The sequence below is a fragment of the Chrysoperla carnea genome, chromosome 1 (genome assembly GCF_905475395.1).
Source record: "Chrysoperla carnea chromosome 1, inChrCarn1.1, whole genome shotgun sequence".
NCBI lineage: Eukaryota > Metazoa > Arthropoda > Insecta > Neuroptera > Chrysopidae > Chrysoperla > Chrysoperla carnea.
Genome location: NC_058337.1, coordinates 34776295 through 34801950, shown reverse-complemented (window position 1 = coordinate 34801950; position 25656 = coordinate 34776295). Strand labels below are relative to the sequence as shown.

Below are 25656 nucleotides of genomic sequence, written 5' to 3'. Positions count from 1 at the left end.
ATTCATATAAAACTGTCATAATGACATAACTTAAAAAATTGACAGGAAAACAGATTAATAGTTTAAATTGTACTTTTTAAATTAATAAACAATAATACAATGGCTGCATTTATGCAAGGTAAACAATATAAATATTATTAAAATTTTATAAATTTGTAAATTAATTCTTTTTACAGATTCTAATCGCCCGGAACTAATGGAAGAAGTTAAATTATTTAGTAATTCACGTGAACGGGAAAAGTATGTTCATTCATTGAAATCGACCATGGTCTGATCTTTTTTATCGAACGCATCGAATATTATGATATTTCAGATTAATAAATTAGTTCAACATCTTTTATAATTTTTTTTTTTTTTGGTCAAACCAAAACTTGTAATGAAAATAAACGACTTTAAATATTGTTGCCATTGTAAAATGTACCAGATTTTCGATAAGATTGATCCGATTATATTAATATTATACTTAAATAAAATTTTATTTTATAATTTAATTTAAGATATGAAAATATGGCTGATTTGTACGCAGTCGTAAATACTCTTCAACATTTAGAAAAAGCATATATTAGAGACTGTGTCACACCAAAAGAGTATACAGCCGCTTGCAGTAAATTGTTGGTACAATATCGAGCAGCATTCAAACAGATACAAGGGGACGATTATCCGAATATAGAAGCCTTTATAAAAAAATTCCGAGTATGTTTATGTTTTTACGAGTTAATTATTGTGTCTCCTGTTTTACATTTTTCATTCTTAATTTTTAGTTGGACTGTCCCGCCGCTCTAGAAAGAATTAAAGAAGATCGTCCTATAACAATTAAAGATGATAAAGGAAATACTAGTAAATGTATTGCAGATATAGTATCGGTATGTATTATAAATATTAATAATATAATAGTATTTGTTTAATAATAACAAATACAAAAATTACACAATGGGCGGGAATCGAATCGAGATTTTCTTGCTATTAAGGCGCAGAATTGATTCATTTTTGTGTGATTTCTCCCATTCAAATAACACTTGGGAGCTAGAGACCGGCACTGGTGGGTTATGCTAATTTGTATTTTAATATTAATATAATTGCATACATTAAAACATAAAATATTGGCGTAAAATTATATATAGGGGGCACTGAAAAATAATTGATTTTCGAAGTGGCCGGTGACGAAATAAGTTTGAAAATCTTTACTATAAATGATTACTGTTAATGTTACTTCTTATTTTGAATCCAAACGATAATTCTTTTGTCATTACATGCGTTGCGTCGAGGGTTGTAAGGATAACAAAAATTATTTTAGAATTTTGAGAGCGTAAATGCGCCGAAAAAATTAGTTTGCAACAAATCCAATATATTAATTTCTCTGTCGAATGTGTTTATACTCTGCATTTATGAAAAATATATCAAGGTATACTAATTTTAGTCCCAAGTTAGTAACGCTTAAAAATATAGATGACATGAAAGCAATTTTGGTATGGGTGTTCATAAAATCACCTAATTAATCCATTTCTGTGTGTCCGTTCGTCTGCCCGTCATCACGATAACTCAAAAACGATAAGAAATATTTAGCTGAAAAGTGAGTTTAAGTTCGTAAATGAACAACAAAGTTAATTGGGTCTTGGATTCGTAGGATCCATCTTGAAAACTATGAGAGATAGAATAAAAATTTAAATGTAAAAAATGTTGCCGATAAAAAAATAAACAATTTTATAAAAAATTAACAAATTAGGACAAAACTTAGGTGTCCATTTTCTCCAAAACTATAAAAGATAGGGAGTTGAAAATTTGCAGGTAGCTTCAAATAGTGGTCTTCTGAAACATTCTAGAAAATACTTTCACAAATTTTCGAAAACCAAATAAATGACGGCCATAATTGTGTTGGTTTCTTAAACTCTTCTAATTTATTAAAAACAATGCAAGCACTGATATTCAACACTTTCTATACAGGGTATTTCAACAATTAACTCAGTCAATTGTTTTTTAAGTTACGCACTGTCAAAGCAATTGGACATTTTCGAATTGTAAACTTTATAAAAATATTTTAATTAAAACTTGTTTTTTGTTTAACCAATACTTTTTATAATGCTCTTTTATAGATTCTCTTAAACAGTACGTAATTCAGTCAAAAAGCTCGTACTAAAAAGTGCGTAAAAGAACATTCTACAGAGAAATGAAGCTTTCGAAATCATTACGTTTTTATTAAAAGTTTAAAGAAGTTTAAGTATTGAATTTGCTTTTACAATGTGTACCTTGATTAAAAAATATTGAACTAGAATCTGTAAAAGGGAATTCTAAACTGTATAAGCTGTGGGTAATTTAAAAAAAAAAACAAAAAATGTATATTAACATGGTTAAATTAACAGTGCAAAAACATATTTGATATAGAAATGCATAAGATTTCGAATGCATACATAAAATTTCAAGCAAAATAATTTTTACGCACCGTGTACTCTTTCAAAATTCTAAGAATATTATAAGATAACTTTTCTCATCCTTCTTCTCGACACAAAGTGGTGAGAGATGGGGAAATTTTTATATTCGTATTCTATAACTACAAAGTACAGTGCAACCTCGATATAACGAATCTGAAGGGAACCAGTAAATATTCGTTATATCAAGTAATTCGTTAAACTGAGGTTTGTTATATTGAGGTTAAGTTGGTCTAAAATTCGTTATAAAGAGGAAAAAAGTGTCGGAACCTCTCGCGACATGAATTACATACTATGGAGTATACTAACTGTCATATATTGGTGGGACTTTATACGTTATATAAAGGTTTTGAATTGACGAATATCGTTATTTAGAGGTATTTAAATTTTTTATGTAGTTGAAAATTCGTTATATAGAGGCTGTTCGCAAAAAATATTCGTAATGTAGAGGTATATTTTATATTGACTCTTATGGACAATTCAAGGGGATTGCGAAAAATTCGTTAAATCGAGGAATTCGTTATATTGAGGTTCGTTATATTAAGGTTGCACTGTATAAGTATAAGCAATGATTTGTATATGAACCTGATTAGAACATTTTTCTCGGAGATATAGCTGTTTCAAATTTCGCAAATGTTTGATGTTTTTTTACAAATTACGATTTTTTGTATGTCAAGTGTATTCTGATTGCCGTTTTTTTAAACTAACTCTTATCATTAAGTCAAAATTTTTATGGAATACCCGTTTGCCAATATTTTGAGCTACTTTAAGATGAAAGTAAATTAGGGAAATTAATAAAAACGATCATTTTAACTTTTAAAAATAATTAATTAAATAAAAAAATAAATGTTTTTTGTAAAAATTTGTTTTAGTTATTTATAACACTTATGGATAAACTACGTTTAGAAATCAAAGCAAAAGATGAATTACATTTAGATATATCTGATTTAATGGATACAATGAATCGTTTAAGTATATTACCATCAGATTTTGAAGGCAAAGAGAAAGTACGATACTGGTTAACAACATTAAATGCAATGCATGCATCCGACGAATTAACTGAACAACAAGTTCGACAATTATTATTCGATTTAGATTCTGCGTATAGTGCATTTAATAAAATATTACATAATGCTGCCTAAATATTACACAACAATGCCATTCATAATTAATTTTTAATCAATTATTTAAGAATGTAATAAAAAATTTTTTTATATATATATTAATCTCAAAATAAATAAAAAAAACTATTGTGATTAAAAAAAATCTCAAATCTGAGGGCTATTTCTCACAACTTCGATTGAATTGTTAAATACCTTTTATTTTTTTACCCATAATAAGGCAGTTATATGTAGCAGATATTGAGGATTTATTGATAGATTTTCATAGATACTTTCCATTGTTGTCAAAAGACTACTAAATTCAGCCGTCAGTATAAGTTGATGATGCTTACATCGTAGCGCTTAATCCTCGCTGTTGATATAATTAAGAAACAGTTCTTTTAAAGGCCGTTTGTCCAAATTTTAAGATTTGGTGAGGGGATTGAAGCAAAATACTTTTGTTTTTGTTGCTGAATGGTTTTTTTCTCCATTCGTATTACAATTGTAAACAAACATGTACATTCTACTGTACTGATAAATCAAACGTCAAAGGAAATACAATAAATTTTGAGTTAATGAGTTTTCGACTTAACAAGTAGTCCGAGATACAAAAGATTTAATTATTTCGACTTGAAAGGCTCGATTATATTTTACTAACTACAACTTACGGAGTCTGCTTTTTTAAATTCGAATTACTGGGCATAAATATTTACTATCAATATCTCACCGGGAAATAACATTTTGTTCGAGTTACAAAGTCTAAATAATTCGAGATACCACGTATTTTGGGGTTCAGGGCAAGGGAATAGAATTTTTTTCGACAGCATTACGACTTAACGAAATTCGAGTTATAAAGATTCCATTGTAATATTTATATTTTCATATAAACAAGAAATTAGCTTGTTATAAAATGAATGCTGTGACTATACTTCATCTTTTAAAGATTTTTCAACAAACAACTTTTTTCATGTTTACCATTATTGCAAACGTCTAAGAGTTTTCTAAAAAAAAATTTCATTAGGACAAAATGTGTTTGGAACTGCTAACATCATATTGAGTGGTAGTCTTTAAAAAATTAGGAATGAAATGCCATCAATTTTGCCCAACTGCTCTTTGAAAATCTTCTCATATAAATAAAATAAATCTTCAAAATTAAAAATATAAACAAATTTATTTATTAATACTATAAAATTAAACAAATATAACGACGGCTTTAAAAAACAATGCGCTACTCTAATAGAAATAATACGCTTAGTCAAAGTATTTGATTTAATTGAATTTTGAATCACAGTTGATAGAATTAGCCTTTGGATTTAAACAAATTTGCATGTTAAAAAAATATATTATTTAAATAATTTTATATCGTAATTATTTATTTAATGATGATCGTCAGCTGGTTGTTTGAACCAATAACCCCATGGAGCGAAATGATGATCACCTGGACCACGATAAACTTTGATTTGAACACGTCCATGTTCTGAAATATTTGATCAAAAATTACATCGAAAATTAAAATATATATTTTTATAAATGTTTAATTACCATGACCGGTGGCTGCATGATCTAAATCTTCATTTAATGGATATGCATTTCCAAAATTTATTATTCCAAAAACAGCAATGAAGACGATTAAAATTTTTACCTGTGTGAAAATATACAATTTTTAGTTTATCATTTGATATAAGTGCTCTGTTTCATTCTAAATTTTCGAGATATCTAATTTTCTATCGTTATGAAATTTTTTAAACACTTAAATCACAAATCTACATTAATTTTTCAATTTTTTGGAATATATAACTGAATTTTTGACCTATTATTTTGGTTTGTGAGAATAATTGTATTCAAGATGTTTGGCCTGACTTGGGTCAGGTAACGAAGGCCATTGATCGAAATATTTTTGGTCCGTTCAAATAGCCTGTAAACATAATTGAAATTCGTTTTACAAGAGCCAAGAAAATGAGAAAACGCAAGCAACCAAGAAAACTATCTAAGCGAAGATATAGCAAAACGCCACGATCAAGAAAATGAGGGAGAGCAGACAATTAAGAAAAATGTCTAGGCGAATTCATCGTAAAACGTAAGTTTTTTAATTATTTTGTATGATGTTTAGTTTTCAAAACTGTTTTTACCTGGCAGCAATCGAAGGGTTTTATTTTACTCTCATCTATGTATGTAGTATTTTTTATTACCACATTACATTCAAACGCCTGGATGGATTTTATTTATTGAGATATCGGAAGATATGCTTTCCTAGGTTATGCGACCTAGAATATGTAGGATCAAAAAATTTACATAGATTGTGTATTTAACATGCCCAAAGAAATATACGATATCTCAATAAATAAAATCCATCCAGCCGTTAGGATTCATAAATAGGATAAAAACAAAGCCATTTCTTTGCCATTAGGTAACCATTTAGAATATTTTTTTATGTTTACGTCATACAAATTATCTAGTTTACGATATTTATAGAGCATTTTCTTACATTTACGTCATAAAAATTGCGTAGTTGAATAGTCACGTGACAGCCGAACCACTTAAAAAAAAACAAAAATAAAATACAGATATTATTTTGCGAAACATAGCTGCCAACGAATAGCTTAAGAAATTAACATAACATACCAAGTCAAATACTATCCTATTTTTTTTGTATTTTGACTATAATTTAAGTAAAGGCTCTCCTGAAACATTTTCATGTTTTACAAAATTTTGACCACCTTGTACATTTTAATAAATTTTAATGTCAATCTTTTATAACTAAGCAGAACTTTTTATAAAGAATGACTTTTTTTTCATAAAACCCATAATAAACAATTTTTTTATAGTAAACTCAATTCGTGCTGTTTATATTTAAGATATATTTAGTTGATTTATATCGTAACTAAAAGCAATAACTATCCTGTTATGTGTATAAATCGAATATAGATAATACATACATTCGAGACAAGGTGTTTCGTGACTCGATGGCCATAGTTTAAGAGTGTATTCTTTTAACAATTTTCAAAACCCAATAGTTAAAGAGTTATGTGCACTATTAAATTTAACCAACAAAGTAAAGAAATTGTTGAGTAACTATTGGGTTTTTGACAAAAGTATATAAGGCACTTTCGACTTAAAATTGTAAAAATAATACGCTCTTAAACTATGGCCATCGAGTCATTGGACACTCTGTACATAAACTTATTGTGATATATTTAAACTTAAAGTATTAAAAATACCTTTTTAAAGTTAGACTAGACAGTAAATGAAACAATATAATTCGTAAAATTTTTAAGCATATGAAAGTGAATCAATAGACCTTTTAATTATAAAAAGTGATTACCTATTGTTTCGGACAGTTTGTTACGCACAAAAACTAATGTGATAAAATGAATAACAAACATCTTGTATCTTTGTCCAATTTATTACTGTCTGTCCGAAACCAAAAGGAATCGTAATTGAAATGAAAAGGTCTATAAAAAGTCAATATCTTTAAAGTGATCATGATAACTTGAATACTATAGAGCTACTTAATTGGAGTCAAAAAATACGTTATTATCAGTTATAATTGCGTTGCTAATGAAACTTTCTAGCTAAATCTAGTCTAAACGTATGGGTCATGCTCAAATCTTGCGAAAATACGAGGCTTGCTGATTATGTTTCGCTTCCTCCCAATTTTGGTAAAAAGTTCTCGGTAAAGAATCTTCCTCACAGGATTGGAGCGAGAACTTAGTCAGGCCGAAGGGGGCGGTACTTTATACAGACATAGCATACTCTCCAGTAAAATAGAATTGATGTTTTTGTCATCTCTGATAGAAGTGGAGATAAAATTCCTAAACTTGGTCTATCGATCGTTTAAGGTGGCCCAGGATTCCAATCTTTTCTGAATTGGCTATAAAGATATTCTATAGGATTCCAAGTATCACTGAATTTCCAGATGTATTGTTTGCAAAATGCAAGCTAATTCTAAACGAAACTATCTTAGAGGAGAGAGAAACGTACTTATAGTAAAGACAAGACAAATATGGTCAAATTATAATCGCAGGCATTCCGAAGTTATTAGCTCCAACAAGAATTTTTATAAGTAAAATAGGTGCAGCCAATACAGGACTGGATAGAAGGCAAAGCAGTGAACTATAGCTATTAAAAGAGAATTGAAACCGATTATCGTTAAATTTCTTCTGCTGTTTTTGAACAGCCTTAAATTATTCGTATAGTAGTGGCTCTAAATGGTATCTTTTTAAGACACACAGGCTTAAGTGTGTCCCACGGAGATGCCGCTCTAGTTTAACCTAGAATAAGCTTATCTATCAGTTACATCTTACGTGACAATATTAATCAGTTTAAAAGAATACAGCTTATATGATCACAACTAAGCTAACCAAATATGATCTAAGATTAGATTAAATAAGAAAGATCTAGTCAAAATCGTGTATGATTCCTATTAAGACTATTATAACGAATAAAATTTAATTATTTTGATGATCTTACCAAATTGTTTGAATACATAATGATAACTTTGATAAAATATTATAAATGAACTATTTAAAAACTAAATGAATATAATAATGATTGTTTTTATTTGAATAAATTATGAAATGATATACAATAGTTACAAATTACATGTATTTATATACCCAAAAAATGAAAATAGTTTTTTAGTTAATTTGTTAATCAATAGTTTCACCTTACAAAAATTATCGCTACCAGGCGGTACCATAACATAAGAAACGTAAAGTAAGTAAAATTTTATATAAATATAATAATCTAAAAAAAAATTATTCTTTCACTTATTATTTGTTTAACGTAGGTTTTTGATCTTAAAAATGTTAAAGATACCTATACTGTGTGGTTATCATTATTGCGTATAGAAATTATAAATTTCTATTTGTCTCTACGTCCACACAGCTTTCGTTATAATAACAATATTACGGGAGCATTGTACAGAACCGCAATATGCTGGTCATAAAACTGCCAAAAAGAAATAAGACACATAATTTTCGTATAACCACAAGTATTACATAGCGTGTCTCATTTGACGCAACCGCGCGTTGCGTCAAATGAGACACACGTTGCGTTGGATTTTTAACAAAATCCGAGCTTTTAGTTTTTTAAAAAGGAAGACTGGATAAGCGCTATCCGTGTTTACCGTAAGACTTTTCTGACAATTTTAGCAATTTTAGCAAATTCCTTTGAAGTTAAAGTCATTCACATTATTACATCGTAACTTTACTAATGTTACTTATTATTCATTTATTAAAAACTTTCAGTGCATTTTTTAGTTCAACATTGGCTATTCTTGGCTAATGATTCGTATTAGCGCATTGTATTAGCAGTTTTTATACCATGTATTTATTAAAAATTAAATATTAAAAAATTTAAATTAAATTTTAAACCATTTTTAAACTGTCAAAAACGCGGGCATCCAATTTGATGACGTAATATGGGTATCACTATACGAAACAACACAGATAAGTTTGACAGATATATTCATAAACATCTGATTATAATAAATATAAATACTTATTATCTATGTATATATTATACCAAGCTGTCTACACTGAACTAACTGATGGTCTAGGACCCATACCGCTATGACATCACAGCAGGGCTTACCCGCGTTTTAGATCACGTGATACACAGTTTAAAAATTACGATTTTTAATTTTAATATTTTAAAAGAAAAATGTGCTTTTATGACTCGAAATCAGAATATTTAAGTATATTTTTACATAAATTTTAACTTTTTTCAAATTTCATGATTTATTTTTGACTAACAATAATACCCTATTAACTTTTAATTACAAAATTGATCACTAATAAAAATATTGTACAAAAATTTATGAGCTGTAGGAACTCAGTAGTTGCAATCCTAAAGGTACGTAAATCCTAAAGGTATACGGTTTTTAATAACCACATTGTCTACTTAAAACTTTTATATTAGTTCAATATTCAAACAACAATCACATTGTCATCATTGTTATATTAATTGGATTTATAAACATTTTATCTCTTTTCATAAATTTTTTTTGTTTTATTTAAAAAAAAATTATAATAAAAATCAATAAAATCTATTGAAGCATGAACATAATATTTTCTATAAAGACAAATTATTTTAAAAAAAATTATATTTATTTTCGATAATTTATTACGTAATTTAATAGTAAATTTTATTAGTTTTCATAAATTATATGTTACTTTGTAAAAATTGAGTACGCTGTAAAAATTTCAGCTCGATATCTTTTTTCGTTTTTGAGTTATCGTGTCCACAGACGGACGGACAACCGGAAATGGACTAATTAGGTGATTTAGTGAACACCTATGACAAAATTTTTTTCCTAGCATCATTATTTTTAAGCGTTACAAACTTGGGACTAAACTTAATATACTATGTATATTTCATATATACATGGTATAAAAATATATATTTATTGCCATGATTTATAACATGATTCATGATTTAATAGTAATTTTATTAGTTTTCATAAACGATTTTAGTTTTTTAGTTTGGATTAAACTTAAAGTTGAGTCAAATAATAATAAAATAATGTATACTATTCTATATGATATCAATTATCAAATGCAAGCCAATAATAAATAAATTTTTTACTAGTTTGCATGTCACATAATTGTTTTGTTCGAGTTTGGTCGACTTTTTTAAATGAATATAATAAATATATTATAAAATCAAAATGTACATGTACTCTGTTCCTATATTATTATTATGATTATTTATTGAAATTCCGTACCATGGTTATCTAGGATGCAGGAACTTAAAATTAATTTAAAAGATTTTGATGAAATTTAAAAAAATATTACTTACTGTTCTAAGATGTGCTATATAAAATTCAACTTTTTAATATATTTTTAATTAGGTAATTAATTAATTGACAAAAAAAATGATGATAAAAATAATTATTATAGAATGGAAAAGGGCATAGGTTTGGTCACGATTTGAGTCATAATGAAATACTACTCATTACGCTATGGACTGAGATCGCATTAGAGAAGTAACTTCGGAAAATGACTAACAGTTTTTTTTATGAGATATTACCTTTGAAAAATTGATTTTAGTGATAAGGATCGCAATATCATGTGACTGACTCAAAAAAAGTTAAAAAAATAGCATTAAATAAATGGGCTAGAATGGCAGTCGTGCAGCGGACGGTATGATGAACTGAATTGAACTGTATGTAAATGTATTTGTCATAGACATACAAGAATAGAGCACGCAAGTAACGGACGATCGTGTAAGTGGGATTCCAGACTCGATAAAAAGAGAACGATGCTCTGACCTACGTTTTGTCTCGTTTTTTAGGCGTGACTTTCTGGCGCATTTGTCCACTTACAGTAAGCACTTGTCCAAGACTGTTAATGCGCAAACGCAAATAAAAAGAAACAAAACGTACGTCAGAACTTCTTTCTCTTTTTATCGAGTCTGGGCAGATCACGCCCACTTCTTCAGTCTGTTCTTATATGTCTATGGTATTTATGGTTCTATGGCATAGAAACACCAACTTAATGGCTATTTGAGGGTCAATTTTCGTTACATATTGTACTTGTTTCCTCTATTTTCCACGCTTTCAAAAATTCCAAAAATAATAAACGAATCTGCCTTTTTACTGTCAAAATCAGCTGATCACCGCCTATTGGCTTGGACAAAATCGCATGATTAATGCCAATCAACGCTGACGAATATAATAATATGGTTGATTATCTTTAGAGTAGGATTCTTCGAACTTATGAGTTCCACATACCCTAGTTGAAGTTTCAAGACGACAGACAACAGCGAACCTCTAAAAACCAAACCCAGCCCCTCTCCCGTAAAGAAAATAAGAAAATTTAGCTGTAGAAGAAAATACGGTTTTATATCAATAAAAGTTAACAAATACTGTGTCAAAAATAAATATGTTATAAGTATTAATAAGCTGGGCTTGTTTCTTGTAGCAAATTGAGTAGATTTTAGGAGTAATAAAGGCGAATTTTAACCTTAATTCTGACTCAGCATCAAGTCGATTCTGTTTTTCTGTATTTCGTTTTATCATGACCAGGTGAAAAAATGAGCAAACCATGAGCATGGTATTTGCAGTTCCTATGCTAAAACGATGGTAAACCATGTAAAACTCACTTTTCGGTAGAATTTAACGAATTTTTTTTCACATACTAAGAAGAGGGCTTACTAATATTTCGAAGATTTCCTAACCTAATCTAATATCTTGAATACAAAACGACGGGGTGCTATTTTTTTCTAAAAACATCCCTTTCAACTCTCTTATTTTTTTTTTCAATTCTGTTGAGGTAGTTTTTTAATATAGTAATAAATAACTGAGAGGGCAGTGAGTTTTACATGCTTTGATCCTCGAAATCGCGAACTTTGCAGCTGATTATCTCTTTAGGATCTCACAGCTAACATTATTCTGAGCCTGCGAAAAAAATAGATCAAATCTGTCTATAAGTGATTTTATACTGGTAATATCGATTCATGATCACTTAAAAATGTGTAAATCCGGTAAATGTTCCGTTTGCAATATGCTATTTTTGGGCTATTTGAACGCCATTAATCAGCGGTTTTTGTAGAAATTTTTTTCTAGCAACACTGCTACCGCCAAATCTTGAACCGTAAGGGATCGCATACCCCATTTTGAATAACCTTAGAGTAGGAGCAACGCGTTTTTACAATACCAAAATTTCCAATTTCTCAAGCAATTGGAGCTGATTAGTGATCAAGGAATTGAACAGATTGATTAGAGAATGTAACACGCATTTTTATATTGTTTGCAGATATCCTAATAATGCAAATTTTCTTTTGTAATAAAATGGTTTGGATTCAAGAAATATTATGCATCGTGGTGTACATACGGAGCGTCAAATGCATACATATGACTCTGCACTTAATCAAATTGATTTTGATTATTAACTTAGTCACGATATTTATAATATATTTTCAAAGGGGAATTTGTTATTGCAGTAATATAAACGATAAATTTTAAAGTATATAGAGAAGATAAACAAAATATGATAATACATATTGTCATTGGAAACTATTTAAATAATAATTTTTTATGAAATCTATTTCAAAACTTTAAACATTATTTTAAATTCTCAATGTCGAAATTATTATAAATAGGATAATATTAAAAATTGTTTTATTGTCGAATCAAAGTTTCAAGCAGTTTTTAAATTATCTTTCCAACTAAACGCAATGGCTGTTAAACAAGTAATATGTACTGTTTAAAAATCATTATAAATTTCTGCAGTCAGTTATAATGATTGAAATTCGATCTTCATCTTACTTTTTTAATGTTTTCAGAATCAATATGCATCATGACCTAAGAGAACATTTATCAACAATAGATAATTTGTGCTGATTCGGGAACTAAATTTTTGTTGAATTTTTCAATAAAAGGTGAAATTTCGTATTTCGGAAATGCATTACTAGTTGTTAACTACCCGCTTTAATAAATAATTCTAACTCTGAAGGTCTTATGATGCAGAAAGTATTGCGCCTCTCCTAATTTCACTCTTAAGTATGCATGTTGGATCAATTCCCCTCTTACATCAACTCACCAGAATTTAATAAATATTGTCTAACCTAAACTTTTTGTCTATCAAGTAAGGAGACAATATTAAATTTTAATTTAAAAGATGAGATAAATCAAACGTAGCATTTAACACTTCTAAAATGATAAGGGATAGTTTTAAAATTTCATTAAAATTCGTCGTGTTGATTTTAAATTATATCAGTTCACAGATGTACTTCTATTTATTATATTTGTTATGTTTCCGTAATCTGTGATTTCGTCCATGCGGTGTCTGTTAAGTAAAAAGAAAAATTTTCTGTACATAGCTACAGATTGTGTATACAGAGTGTCTATCTAAGTTGGCTACATATAGAAATTTTGACATCGAATATACATGTTACAAATTGAAACAGTTCGATATAGGAATGTTATTGGTCGTTTATAAATGTAGACGGCCATTTAGAACAGATACTAAGGCAAACGGTTCAAGAAATCACTCTCGAGATATGTAGGAGTGTTTTAAAACAAATGTTGTGTGTACTTTTGTAAAAAAACAAGTGAAAACAAACAATTGACTGAGTTAATTGTTGAAATACCATGCATAGTCAGTGTTGATTTCTTTATCACATTACACATACAAACATGTGACACATACATAACTAATAATCAAGTATAGCACATATTATAAAATTTCCGCCTAATTGGCGCCCTCACGGGTAAACAGTGATGTTTACGAAAAAATGTTTCAAACAAAAGTTGTTTAATTTTTGATAAGGAACATTTAATTAAGGAACATTTTACATTTAAACTTTTGTTCTATCTCTAACGGTTTACAAGATGGGTCCCACGGACCCATGACCCAATTGACCTATGATGCTCATTTACGAACTTGACCTCACTTTCTACGTCCTGAGTATGCTGTAAAAATTTCAGCTCGATATCTTTTTTCGTTTTTGAGTTATCGTGTCCATTAAACATGAATAGCTGGATGCTAATATTTTATATAAAGAATAACTTTTTTCGTAAGCCTTATAATACAAAAGTTTTCCATATGTTGCCAACTTAGCTAGACAGCCTGTATAAAAGTTGCATTTAGAAATATTTTACGTTAGAACCACCTTAATAAAGAAAGTTGACAAATTTTTCATAAAATATATCTCTGCAAATCATATTAGATGTATCGTTAAGAATTTATTTATGAAAATGACACTCAATGTTACGATACCGATCATGTTACAACGATATTGCATTGAAATGCAAACAAGACAAACAAGCTAACGAATAACGAACACGTCTGTTAATTATTATTATTAGTCAAGATATATAAACAAATAGATGTATTACTCAGATTGCTATAATTTGTCTACAATATCTACATGTTGCAACTATTCAGATCTTTCTCTTCGCCCTGTGCATGAATTTTATTTCAGGGAGTTACCATAGTAACAACACACTCCTTTATTAATACGGTGTATCACATTTAAGATGCAGCTATCTTTATATTTTCGTGGGAATATCGATTTGAAATTTCGCAGTTATATAGAGTGATGGATCACCTTTTTTAAGGTAATTAGCCGAAATGAGAACTTGAAACTCGAATGCGAATTTTGTTATGAAAATCGATAAATGGGCTAAACTTTTTCCAATAATTTTTGCGATATCTCTAACCATCTCTGACGCTAGGGAAAATTTTAAGAAATTGCCCTATTTGTCAATTTGTAGAGTTTAAAATTCAGTTTTCTGTTAAATATCTTGAAAAATGTAACCCACCCCCCTATATTACTGTTCAATTTTTCAGATATGAGGGTGTCTTTTAAAAAATATAAGTCTACGGATTGTATACATATATGTTTTACATTGAAAATCAATACTATTTTTTAACAAAAAATAAATAATTATGTTAATTTACATTTAAAAAATATTTACTCAATTTCGTCCCTTTTTTCACAATTTCGAATACAAGTTTAATGAATTGTTATTTTTCAGTATACAATTGAAAATTACCCATATTTCAAATAAAACGCATGATTTATTGCAAATTTTATATGATAACAGCGGTGCGGTCGATTTAGCAGCACCCTTCTGCACTTACTATGCTCCGTGCCACTACAATAGCAGCCTCAATAGTCGTAAAAATTACAAATATTGGATTTATAAATTTTTATTCAAAATTCAAAATTGAGGAAGAATATTACTCCTACATTTTTTAGCAATGTATATTGGAATAAGTGGAGGGTAGTTTTAGTGAATGAAGTTACCTGCTTAAAGGTTTAAAATATTCTAGAATGTTGCAGAATCTTCTAAAAGGTTCGTAAATATTACAGAATATTCTAAATAATATATAATATGCCAAGATCTCCCAGAAAATTTTGAAAAATTTCAGATGATTCCGTACTTTCGAAGGAATTTTCGATTCCGGTATGCTAGGCAATGTTTTGGACTATCAAAGGGACTTCTTATTCTGGAATATTCGCTTGTATAATGTTTTAAAATTCATAACACTTTTTCTGGAATATTCTAAAAACCGGAAAATGAAGTTTAAAATCTTCTCCAATATCTATAATTTGTAGGACATTAGATGTAGTGTTTTAAGGTAAGAAGATCTTGTCTCTAAATGCGTGAAAAAGTGGTCTTGAGAAGGTTTTAACGAATCAATCGCTGCGATTGTGGTGAAAAAATGAACAAGGTTGAGTTAAATTCATGATAGTATATGATGTTATTTAACAAAAAATAACAATTTTTCCGATATCTCACAGAGCCTGTGATTTTTTTTAAATAAATTTAAATGTCTAATTCTTATTGAGACTTCGCTTCGCTCCAAGCAACATAATATACAGAAAAATTATCTATCATTTTAAAGAATCTCGACTACTTCAAGTCATGAACTTAGAAAAGTCGACAAAAACAGACAAACTGAATAACACATTTTTGCTTCAAACATACCTATTGATGACTATTCAAAACCGTCGAAAAAGTGTCATTGATGAAGGCCGCTGCACTTGTAACAAATGACTTGAAAAATTGTATCAATACCTCCTAGTCTAATAAGCAAATAGCATACGCGGAATAACATACATATTTGTTGATATATCTTGATTATTTGTTGGGTGCGTAACCATAGTTACGGTGAAGTCACATTTCGGCATCCATATGTAAACAAATGTAAACAAAATAGTACCAAATTATGATTTGTAGGATCAATTGTTTTATACTTAATGTCATTATATTTTATATATTTATTATATTATTATTTATTTGATCAATGAATTTTGTTACAATAAACAAGTAATTATAAATAACAACATTTTACCAAATACTATACAATGATTGTATTCGATGTTTTAACAATAATTATCGAAATTATATTTTATTAAAAAAAAATTATTAACTATATCATATTGCTTAGCGAAAAATATTTATTTCAAATATTAGTTGATTAAAATTTAGCTTTTTATACTTTTATAAAAATTAGTTTTTATATACATAGAAGAAAACATCGATACATTTTATTGAATTGTAAGTATTTATCAATATATTTGAATATTATTACAACACCATACCGGTTCATATTAGAATTTTGTTCACTTTTTTCCATTTTGGTAGTTTTTTTTACAAGTATTTTTAATTGTTGTAATTAAAGCACTTTAAAAGTTGTGGCAGATTTTCATAACTATACCATGTAGTTCACATTTTTATCCGAAGAGCAGTTGGCGCAATAAAAATTGAGATATACTATCTAATTGTTGCATGATGGTAAAATTCCATCTTTTATTGGGGATAAATTTTAGTTATAAATTTAAATTCAACGTGATCATAAGTTTTCAAATAGAAAAAATACTATACTGAAGAAAGAATGTATAATATGATGAATAGCAAAATTTTACGTTGCTTGAATGCTTTCATTTCCGTTATAATATCCTTTTTACGGAATTTATAAGTGAAGTACTTAAAAACTTACACGCGTTGAAAAGCAATTTCAATGAACGAACTGGATAATTATAAAATTTATCCCAAACCTTGTAAAGTCAATAATTTCTAAAATATGAAGGAGGTAAATTTTTATGAGATATCTATTAAAACGAAGTCAGATTCTTTAATAAATCTTTCCATTGTCAGTCAATCTCGAAGGCAATCTCGGAGGAAAAAGTTTGTTTAATTTTTCTCAAAAGCGGCTTCTTCAGTTTCTTTCATCGGCTTCATCAACGTTTTCGATGTATATTTTGAAAACTTATCCTCTGTGTCACAAAAAACGTAGTATACATGGTAGAAAATTTTAATATATTGTGGCTAATAGCTCGTTTTATAGTTAATCAATAAAAAAATAACTTAAACAAAAGTTGCAGAGTTTGATGGTGAACATCATGTTCTGACATCAGATTGAAGCTAGTTCTTCGGGTTGCTTTGATAGTCAATTGACAACCTAAAAAGTAAGAGATAGAATAACACTTTAAATTAGAAAGTTAATCCTCATAATTTATAGAGTTTTTTATTTAAAACTAATTTTCAAAAATGGTTAGCTTTCCGAAAAATATGTCATTATTGAATTTAAGCGAAAGAAAATACGCTAGCTACAGAAAAATGCTTTAGCTTAAAGTTGTCAAGGGCAATAGACGACCTGTGTCCATGACTTTAAAATAATATTCTAGATTGAAGGTCATTTGACCTTGATCTTCAAATGATCTTGAAAATTTTCTTGGGTTTAAATTATTAACACAGACGAAAGACCTTTATTCTCATTGATAACTTTGGTCTAAAACATTTTTCTAAGTTAGCATATTTTTTTTCGATTAAATGCAATATTTTTAAGTCGCTTTTCCTCCGAAAACTAAAGATTTTTCGAAAAAAAGTTTTAAATAAAAAATGTACTTCTTACCTTTTAGGATCTAAATTTACTATTAAAGCAACCCAGGAAACTAGGTCCAATCCGATGCTCCCCTTTCTTTCGATTAAATGCAATAATGACAAATTTTTCGGAAAGCAAACTATTTTCAAAAATATGTTTTAAATAAAAAATGCTAGAAATTATGAATATCAACCTTCTAATTTAAAGTGTTATTCTATCTCTTACCTTTTATGATCTAAATTGACTATTAAAGCAACCGGAAGAACTAGGTCTAAACTCTGAAATTTTGTTTAAGTTAATTTTTCATTGGTTTACTACCTACAAACGAGCTACTAGCCATAAAGGACCAAAATAATCCACCCTGTATATACGCTATGTGAAACAGAGCGTTTTTTTGACACAGATACACACGGTGCGCTAAAAGTTATTATCCATTGCGTAATTGAAAACAATATACAAATATGAGTAGCCACTTTTGGCCGACCTTTTTTAAATTTTTTCGAATTTTTCATTTAAAATTCGCAAACTTCTATATTTTTAACTTTAAATGTACTTCATTCGACGTATCTTTTTGAGATCTACATTTTAATATCTATTATACTGGGTTGACCAAAAACTATTACCATTTTAAATATCTTCAAATTTATAAGTTCTAGAGAAAAAATTAAATGTAAATAAAGGGGCGAAGGGGGGACTATCCATATTATGATAGTTATTTTTGTCCAGGTGGAGACTCTTATGGTATTAATACTAGTTATTGGGCCATCCATTATAAAATCTCAGTCAAATTACTGAAAAACGAAATTTTTATTTGATAATGTATATTTTTGTCAAGTCTGGCAACATCATGCCAGACTTGACATTTTACCCTTCAGAATTACTTTAATTAACTATAAAATTAATATTGAGATGGGAAAAATCACTACAAATAATGAGCTTTTAGCTCCAGTGCTATTATACTGTGTTTAATCTGTGAATATAGGGAGATCAGATATATTCAGTCAAATATTTTAGATAATTAACAAAACAAAAGACTGAGATTAAAAAACGAAGATATAGATCGAGTTAGTTATATTTTTAAGTCTTTTGTTTACGTATGGTAATAAATTTCGCGTTTTATTATATTAGATTTTGACATGTGACGTCACAAATCTTTTGACTTACTGCTCCTTATTACACAATTCTCATTTCGTTGACCCGCTCCTCCCCCTTAATGTGTGACGTTAATTATGGATAACCCCATAGCCAAATCTTAATAAAACAATTCAATCATATTAATGGAATGGAAATGAGCGACACTAGCGTATCTCTTGAGGGTTACACGAACTATTTTGAAGTTAACATATATACCTTACATAGCCCAGCTGGCCCAAATCTTAATTAATCCTCCAAAATTTTTTAAAATGGCATAATCAAAATTTTGAATTCGTGTAACCCTCAATAGTGTCGCTAGCGTACGATTGTTTCTAATAATTTTATACATATTACACTGTTAATGACTTTCAAAACATTTATATAATTTCTAATACAAAAATTTTAATTTCTAGAATCACGGACATACTACAAATAAAAACTTTCCAACCCAGATCAGAACGAATTGTTGCATCAAATGTAATATTAGCTCCAGTAAACTTATTTTTATGTTGTTTTGGATATAAAAAGCAGAAAAAAAATTACTTAAAATGCACCTCATTCAAACTACGCAAAGCTGAAATCATTCAAAATAAAAAAACTCAGGGTTCGATAAAAATAATTTTTTAATAAATAAAATTTTAAAAAAAAATTAATAAATTAATAAAAAATTAATTTCAATCACAAAATGTAGGTGATTCATTAAATTTAAAGTTAGTCAAAATGCCAGATAAACAGAATAATAAAACAAAAATGGATAAAATGTCGGAAATTGATGAACATATACAAAAACGATTTGATATACGACGGCGATTGGGTAAGGGCGCTTATGGTATTGTATGGAAAGCTGTTGATCGAAAAACAAAACGTGTGGTTGCAATTAAAAAGATTTTTGATGCGTTCCGTAATCAAATTGATTCGCAACGTACATTTCGTGAAATTATGTTTTTACAGGCGTTCACCGAACATCCAAATATTATTAAATTGTATAGTATTCACAGGTAACGTATACCAAATACTTCCCTGCTCCTATATAGGGCCTTCTTCTTCTAAAACATCTAATCATCTTATTAAAAAAACAACTGTGTTTAATATATATCTAACCAGTAGCGGATGTAAGGGTTGGCAAAGAAGCAGTTTCCCACTGGGCCTTCGAAATAGAACACAACAGGGGACCCCTTTGAAAGGGGATCCGAAGTGCATTTAGGATGATTGAACAAAAGGAGAAAACAAATTTGTAGGAAAAGAAACCTCAAGAGCCATTTCCTTAAATCCCTTAAATCCACCACAGTATCTAACTTTTCGCTTCATCCTCGATCATGTCTATGGATGATTTTGGAGATTAATCTAGTGCGTCCTTTTGATAAGTTCATGGGCGTTTTCAATGCCAAAATTTTCACTCTGTTAAGACATTCACATATTTGGAAAATTTTTGTGATACTTCGGCTCTTAATTGTGGCTTAAAAAAGTTGTTATCGAGTTATTAACATACCTGCATGGCACTAAACAACTAAACAGTGATCAGGCTGATATGGGTACCAGATCATTTTGGAGAGAGGAGCAATAAAGCAGCAAACTCACTGACATTAATAGTATTAATAGTAATTAATAGTAGATTCCGGGCGAAGCCTGTTAATTTCTAGACTAACTCTAATTAAATAAATAAAACTAAATTATTTTGCAAAATTTCCACTATATTTTTTAATTTCGAATAAATTGAAATAATATTGCTACAATTGTTTCAGCCATTACGGCCATTATCAAATAATAGTGGAAATTTTGAAAAAAAAAAATTAATTTTATTTATTTATCATGGAATTCCACAAATTAACGCGCGAAAAAATTGATAACTCTAATTAATTCATTTTCTCATTCTCTACCAATTTCTTATTCGCTTATTCGTTTCTTTTAGCCCTCTGGTCATTATCAAATCTACCCATATTTCTCATTAGTGATAAAATGTTCTTCACTTTGTTTCACCTCGAGTCTATTCAGAAAGTGAAAGACCACGAAAGTATCGATTGAGGTTTTTTGGTAGCTTGGGATGTCAGACGAATAACTCTATCGCGATACAAAACCTGATAATATTTTTCAATAGGATGATTATTTTTGCACTTGCGCAAAGTGAGGCTTAAGAAACAGGAAGGAAGTAATTATATATCTAAGAATATGTAAGCAGACATGCCTTCTTCATGCACTAAATCGCCTCCGCTAGAGAGTTGCGTTAAAAACTCTTATTGATTAATCCTAGAGCTAAGGTGAAGCGTTGAATGAATATTTATAATATATGTTTGATTTTAGGGCTGGTAATAATCGTGATATATATTTAGGTTTTGAGTATATGGAAACAGATTTACATAATGTAATTAAAAAGCAACATTTGCTAAAAGATATTCATATGAGATATATTATGTATCAACTATTCAAAGCCATCAAATATATACATTCGGGCAATGTAATTCATCGAGACTTAAAACCTAGTAATATTTTATTAAATAGTGCTTGCCAGTAAGTTTTTCAATGTCTATTTTTACCAATTAGACCTCCGATAGTGAAGGAATGTACACTCTTAGTCCCACCATAATTTTGACGGATCAGATGCAAAGTGATGGTCAGGAATGCAAAAGGTCATGCGTTCAACTTCCTTCAGAAGTAGTGTACATTGCTTCATATCAAGAATATATTAACAATTAGTTTAAGAGCTGTTAATGGAGGAAAATCCATAAAATCTTTTTTTTTTTATATAAATTTCAAGCTGCAAAATTGCTGATTTTGGATTAGCACGCTCCGTGTCATCAACCTCAGACAGTCCAAACTCAGATCCACGTCTCACGGATTACGTTGCAACACGATGGTATCGTGCACCCGAAATTTTAATAGCCAATACAAGGTATACAAAAGGAATTGATATGTGGTCGTTAGGTTGTATATTTGGTGAAATGCTTGCGACAAAACCATTGTTTCCTGGATCGTCAACAGTCAATCAAGTAGAAAAAATATTATCAATGTTACCAAGTCCAACTGCCGAAGGTTTGTGTTTACAAATTATAGTACAGTCTCATTAATCCAACACTATTAAAAATCAGGGATGTCGAATTAAAGGGATTGTATAGCAAAATTCATGATACATAAAATAAAACATTTCAATTTTGAGTGAATGTACTCTCATAGACGTAAGGAGTGTAGAAAGCATGAATGTGTCAGGTTACTGGACGTGTCTGGATTACTAAGACTTTACTGTACAAAATATCTTTATTTATGATTTAATCAAAATTAAATTTTATCTATAGATATTACCAGCATTACTTCAGGGTTTGGATCATCATTGTTAAAAAATATACCAAGTATTCCTAAAAAATCACTAAATGATGTATTAAAAGATGCTCCAGATGATGGATTAGATTTAATATCAAAATTGTTGATATTAAATCCTACCAAAAGATTAACTGCGGTTGAATGTTTAAAGCATCCTTATGTTGCAAAGTAAGTATTATGGTTTTCTTGTCTCTGCTTGACTATTACTAACAGAATGAAATCTTCTAGGCAATTATAATTTGATGTAATTTCTTGATTCATCAACACCCAACCGTCACGAAATAGGTATTTGTTTAATCAAACTCGTCCTACATCTACTCTGTGATTTAAATTCGAGTTACGAGTTGAGTACTTAAAACCCAAAGTACAACTTCGTTAAAGTATTGTTCACAAGCGTGTGTCGCGAGTTCGCATATAAATCGACATTGAAAAAAGGGCAATAGAATAAGCAGGACACTGATTGTATCTTCAAAAAATTCAACCCCTCACTATTAATTTACCATCTGCAATTTAAAATCTTTCAGTGACATAGTCCTATGAGAGTTTTCATTAGACTTTCGGTAATCTCTCACCTACCGATCGGAGCATAGACATTTGAGGCATAAATAAGCAAGTTAAAAACCCCGACATTTTCGGATATCGTACCCTAAACTCGCACTTGAGACATATCTAAGAACACTTTCCATTAAATTACCTTCTTCCTTACAGCCTTCTCCAAATTGAACCGATTTTGAGGATTATCGCCTATTTTTTAGTTGTTTCGGGTACAAAACCCTAAACTCGCACTTTGAAATATAGCTAAGAACACTCTCCATTAAATTACCTTTCAAACGAAACAAAAAAATCATAATCGAATCATACGTTTAGGCGCTACGATGCCACAGACAGGCAGACAGACACACACATATAGCGATCAAACTTATAACACCCCTTTATTTGGTTCGGGGGTTAATAAACTATTATAAAAATTTAAATTTGCTATCTAGATCCATTTAGTTCTCGGCTAGCTAAAGGTGAAAAAATGAAGCAAAGAGAGCACACCAAGTTATTGCATTCAATTTCAATCCACATCAAGTGCTCTTGAATAAATTCTTAAAGAGTTCTAATGTTATTCTATGGGCAACTGCTGCTAATTTCAAAGGAACTTTGTTCACTTAAGTAAACCTTTTTCTTATATTTTTCAAGTATGGAACCTGATAATTAAGTCAAATTTGTTCTATTATTAAGTAGGTCATTCGTAGCCGAAGTTACCACCACTTAGCATCGATTTAAATAACATGGACCAGATAGAGAACTAGTTTCGCTGACGTGGTTGATATATTAAATGACAGAGTGATTAACGCAGGCCTCTATCCCACTTCTTCCATACTGGTACAAGCATACGCACTTTACGTATAAGTCCCTTATACTTTGAGTTTAATAAATCCATTTTTAATGAGTTTGTATGATTGAGTGTAATTACAATATATCTCGGCACTCTCTTGCTTAACTCTCCTGGTTTTTTGTTAGTCATGAAATGGAATTAGTTCTAATTGGGAATGAGAATGAGTTGTAGTATTGAGATAATTTTTAGAGAAATTAAAAGATGAAATAACATATTTTTTCATTTATTTTATTTTTTGTAGATTTCATAATCCAGATAGTGAACCCTCTTTGAAAATTGATATAATTCCACCATTATCAGATAATGTACAATTATCTGTAGATGATTATCGAAATAAACTATACGAATTAATGACTGAACGTTCAATGTCAATTAACAATAAACCACCTACTCCTAGAATTAATCATCCACCGGAAATTAAATCAACTACCTCAAGTAGCATATCACGTACACCTTCACCAAAAATGGTACAATCATCACTGACAACATCCAACTTATACACATGTTATCGTAACAATAACCAAAATCACATTATTACAACGAAATCTAGTACAAATTTAAATCGATCAATAAAATCGAAACTACCCGTACAAGTTACAGTAACTGAAGAAAAATTCAAAGATCCAAAATTTATAAAAAATTCACAACGATTAACATCAAATTCCATAACAAAAACTTACATTAAAAGTTGTTTTATTGAAAAGAATCGTCCGGTTACTACAAATCAACAACAAAAAATTAATGAGACATCAAAAAATAATTATTTTACAAATAATAACAATTATGAAAAATTAAATGGAAAAATTGATGGTGATAATACGATTATGGGATGTTTCGGAGACAATAATTCAGGAAGTACAAAAATAATTCGAACAAATTCACAATCGTCGATTCGATTACGTAAAAGTAATTCAACGAATTATTCAACAACACAAAAACATTTTAATACGTATAATCAAAATCATGGAATTATATCAGCTAGTGCGCTAATTGATTTAAAATCAACAATTCGATGATTTTTTAAAATATTATTAAAAATCGGTTGGATCAATCATCATACTTTGTTTATATATACAAAAATTCATACATTTACACTCAATAAAAAAAAAGTTTTATTACGTAAAAAATATTATTTTAAAGAAAAAAAAATTGAAAAATTTGTAAATTATTGTCATTATTTTAAAGTTTTTTCTTTTCTTTTGTATTTATATATTATTTTATCATTAAAAATGATGGAAATATACATATTTATGGCTTTTTTTTTATTTATTATCATATTAAATGTGTCTATTTTTTAGTTATAAAATTTTCAAATCCGTCTCCATTCTATATTTATATTATAAATACGTATTTCCATTGTAATGTAGTCATAATAAGGATTGATAATCTTTCTCCGAAGAGTTATATACCGGTTCTTATTTCTATTCGTCGAATAACAAATAATAAATATCCTTGTGAAACAGTCCTCAAACGCTAAAAGATATATCGCAATTATCAAGACTTCAAAGTCTCAAAATTTTGTGTTAAGTAAATCGCGGCTGTATAAAGTGTCTAAGTTATAACAGCAGTACTTCATTAAATAGTCTAAACAATGCTTAAATATACTCATCACAAGTTTTAAAGAATAGCAATAGCTCATTTGAAAATTTGTACTATTCTAATTTTGGAATCTATTGCTCAAAAAGTTTTATTATCTCTTGCCGCTTTGCATGGAGGGTGGGAAATATTAACTATAAATTATAAATGAAGATTGGAAGCGTAACAAAATTTTAAAAATTATTTTACAACAAATTTATTTTTTTAAGATGCTCGAGCGAAGTGTTTAGCAAACCCAAATCGGATAAGATCCCTTAAAGATTTTGGTAACAACTTCGCCGACTTGGCATTCACTACCTCAGGTGGATTTTGTCGCTGCCCAGAGGCGTAGCTAGGCAAGGCCTTGGTGCAAAAAAAAAACTGGT

At 29.1% G+C, this 25656-nt stretch overlaps 2 protein-coding genes across 2 annotated transcripts; both read left to right on the top strand.

Moving 5' to 3' along the window:
• LOC123302546 (vacuolar protein sorting-associated protein 28 homolog) lies at positions 1-3620 on the top strand. The gene is made up of 5 exons (XM_044885520.1): positions 1-118; positions 177-240; positions 498-693; positions 762-863; positions 3296-3620. Exons 1-5 carry the CDS (start codon positions 100-102, stop codon positions 3563-3565), a joined length of 651 nt encoding a protein of 216 aa, XP_044741455.1. The 5' UTR covers positions 1-99; the 3' UTR covers positions 3566-3620.
• Positions 3621-5299: 1679 nt separating this feature from the next.
• On the top strand, positions 5300-24999 carry LOC123302106 (mitogen-activated protein kinase 15-like). The gene is made up of 8 exons (XM_044884930.1): positions 5300-5600; positions 19413-19603; positions 19691-19997; positions 21298-21504; positions 21752-22026; positions 22287-22479; positions 23937-24678; positions 24994-24999. Exons 1-8 carry the CDS (start codon positions 5548-5550, stop codon positions 24997-24999), a joined length of 1974 nt encoding a protein of 657 aa, XP_044740865.1. The 5' UTR covers positions 5300-5547.
• Positions 25000-25656: the final 657 nt, after the last annotated feature.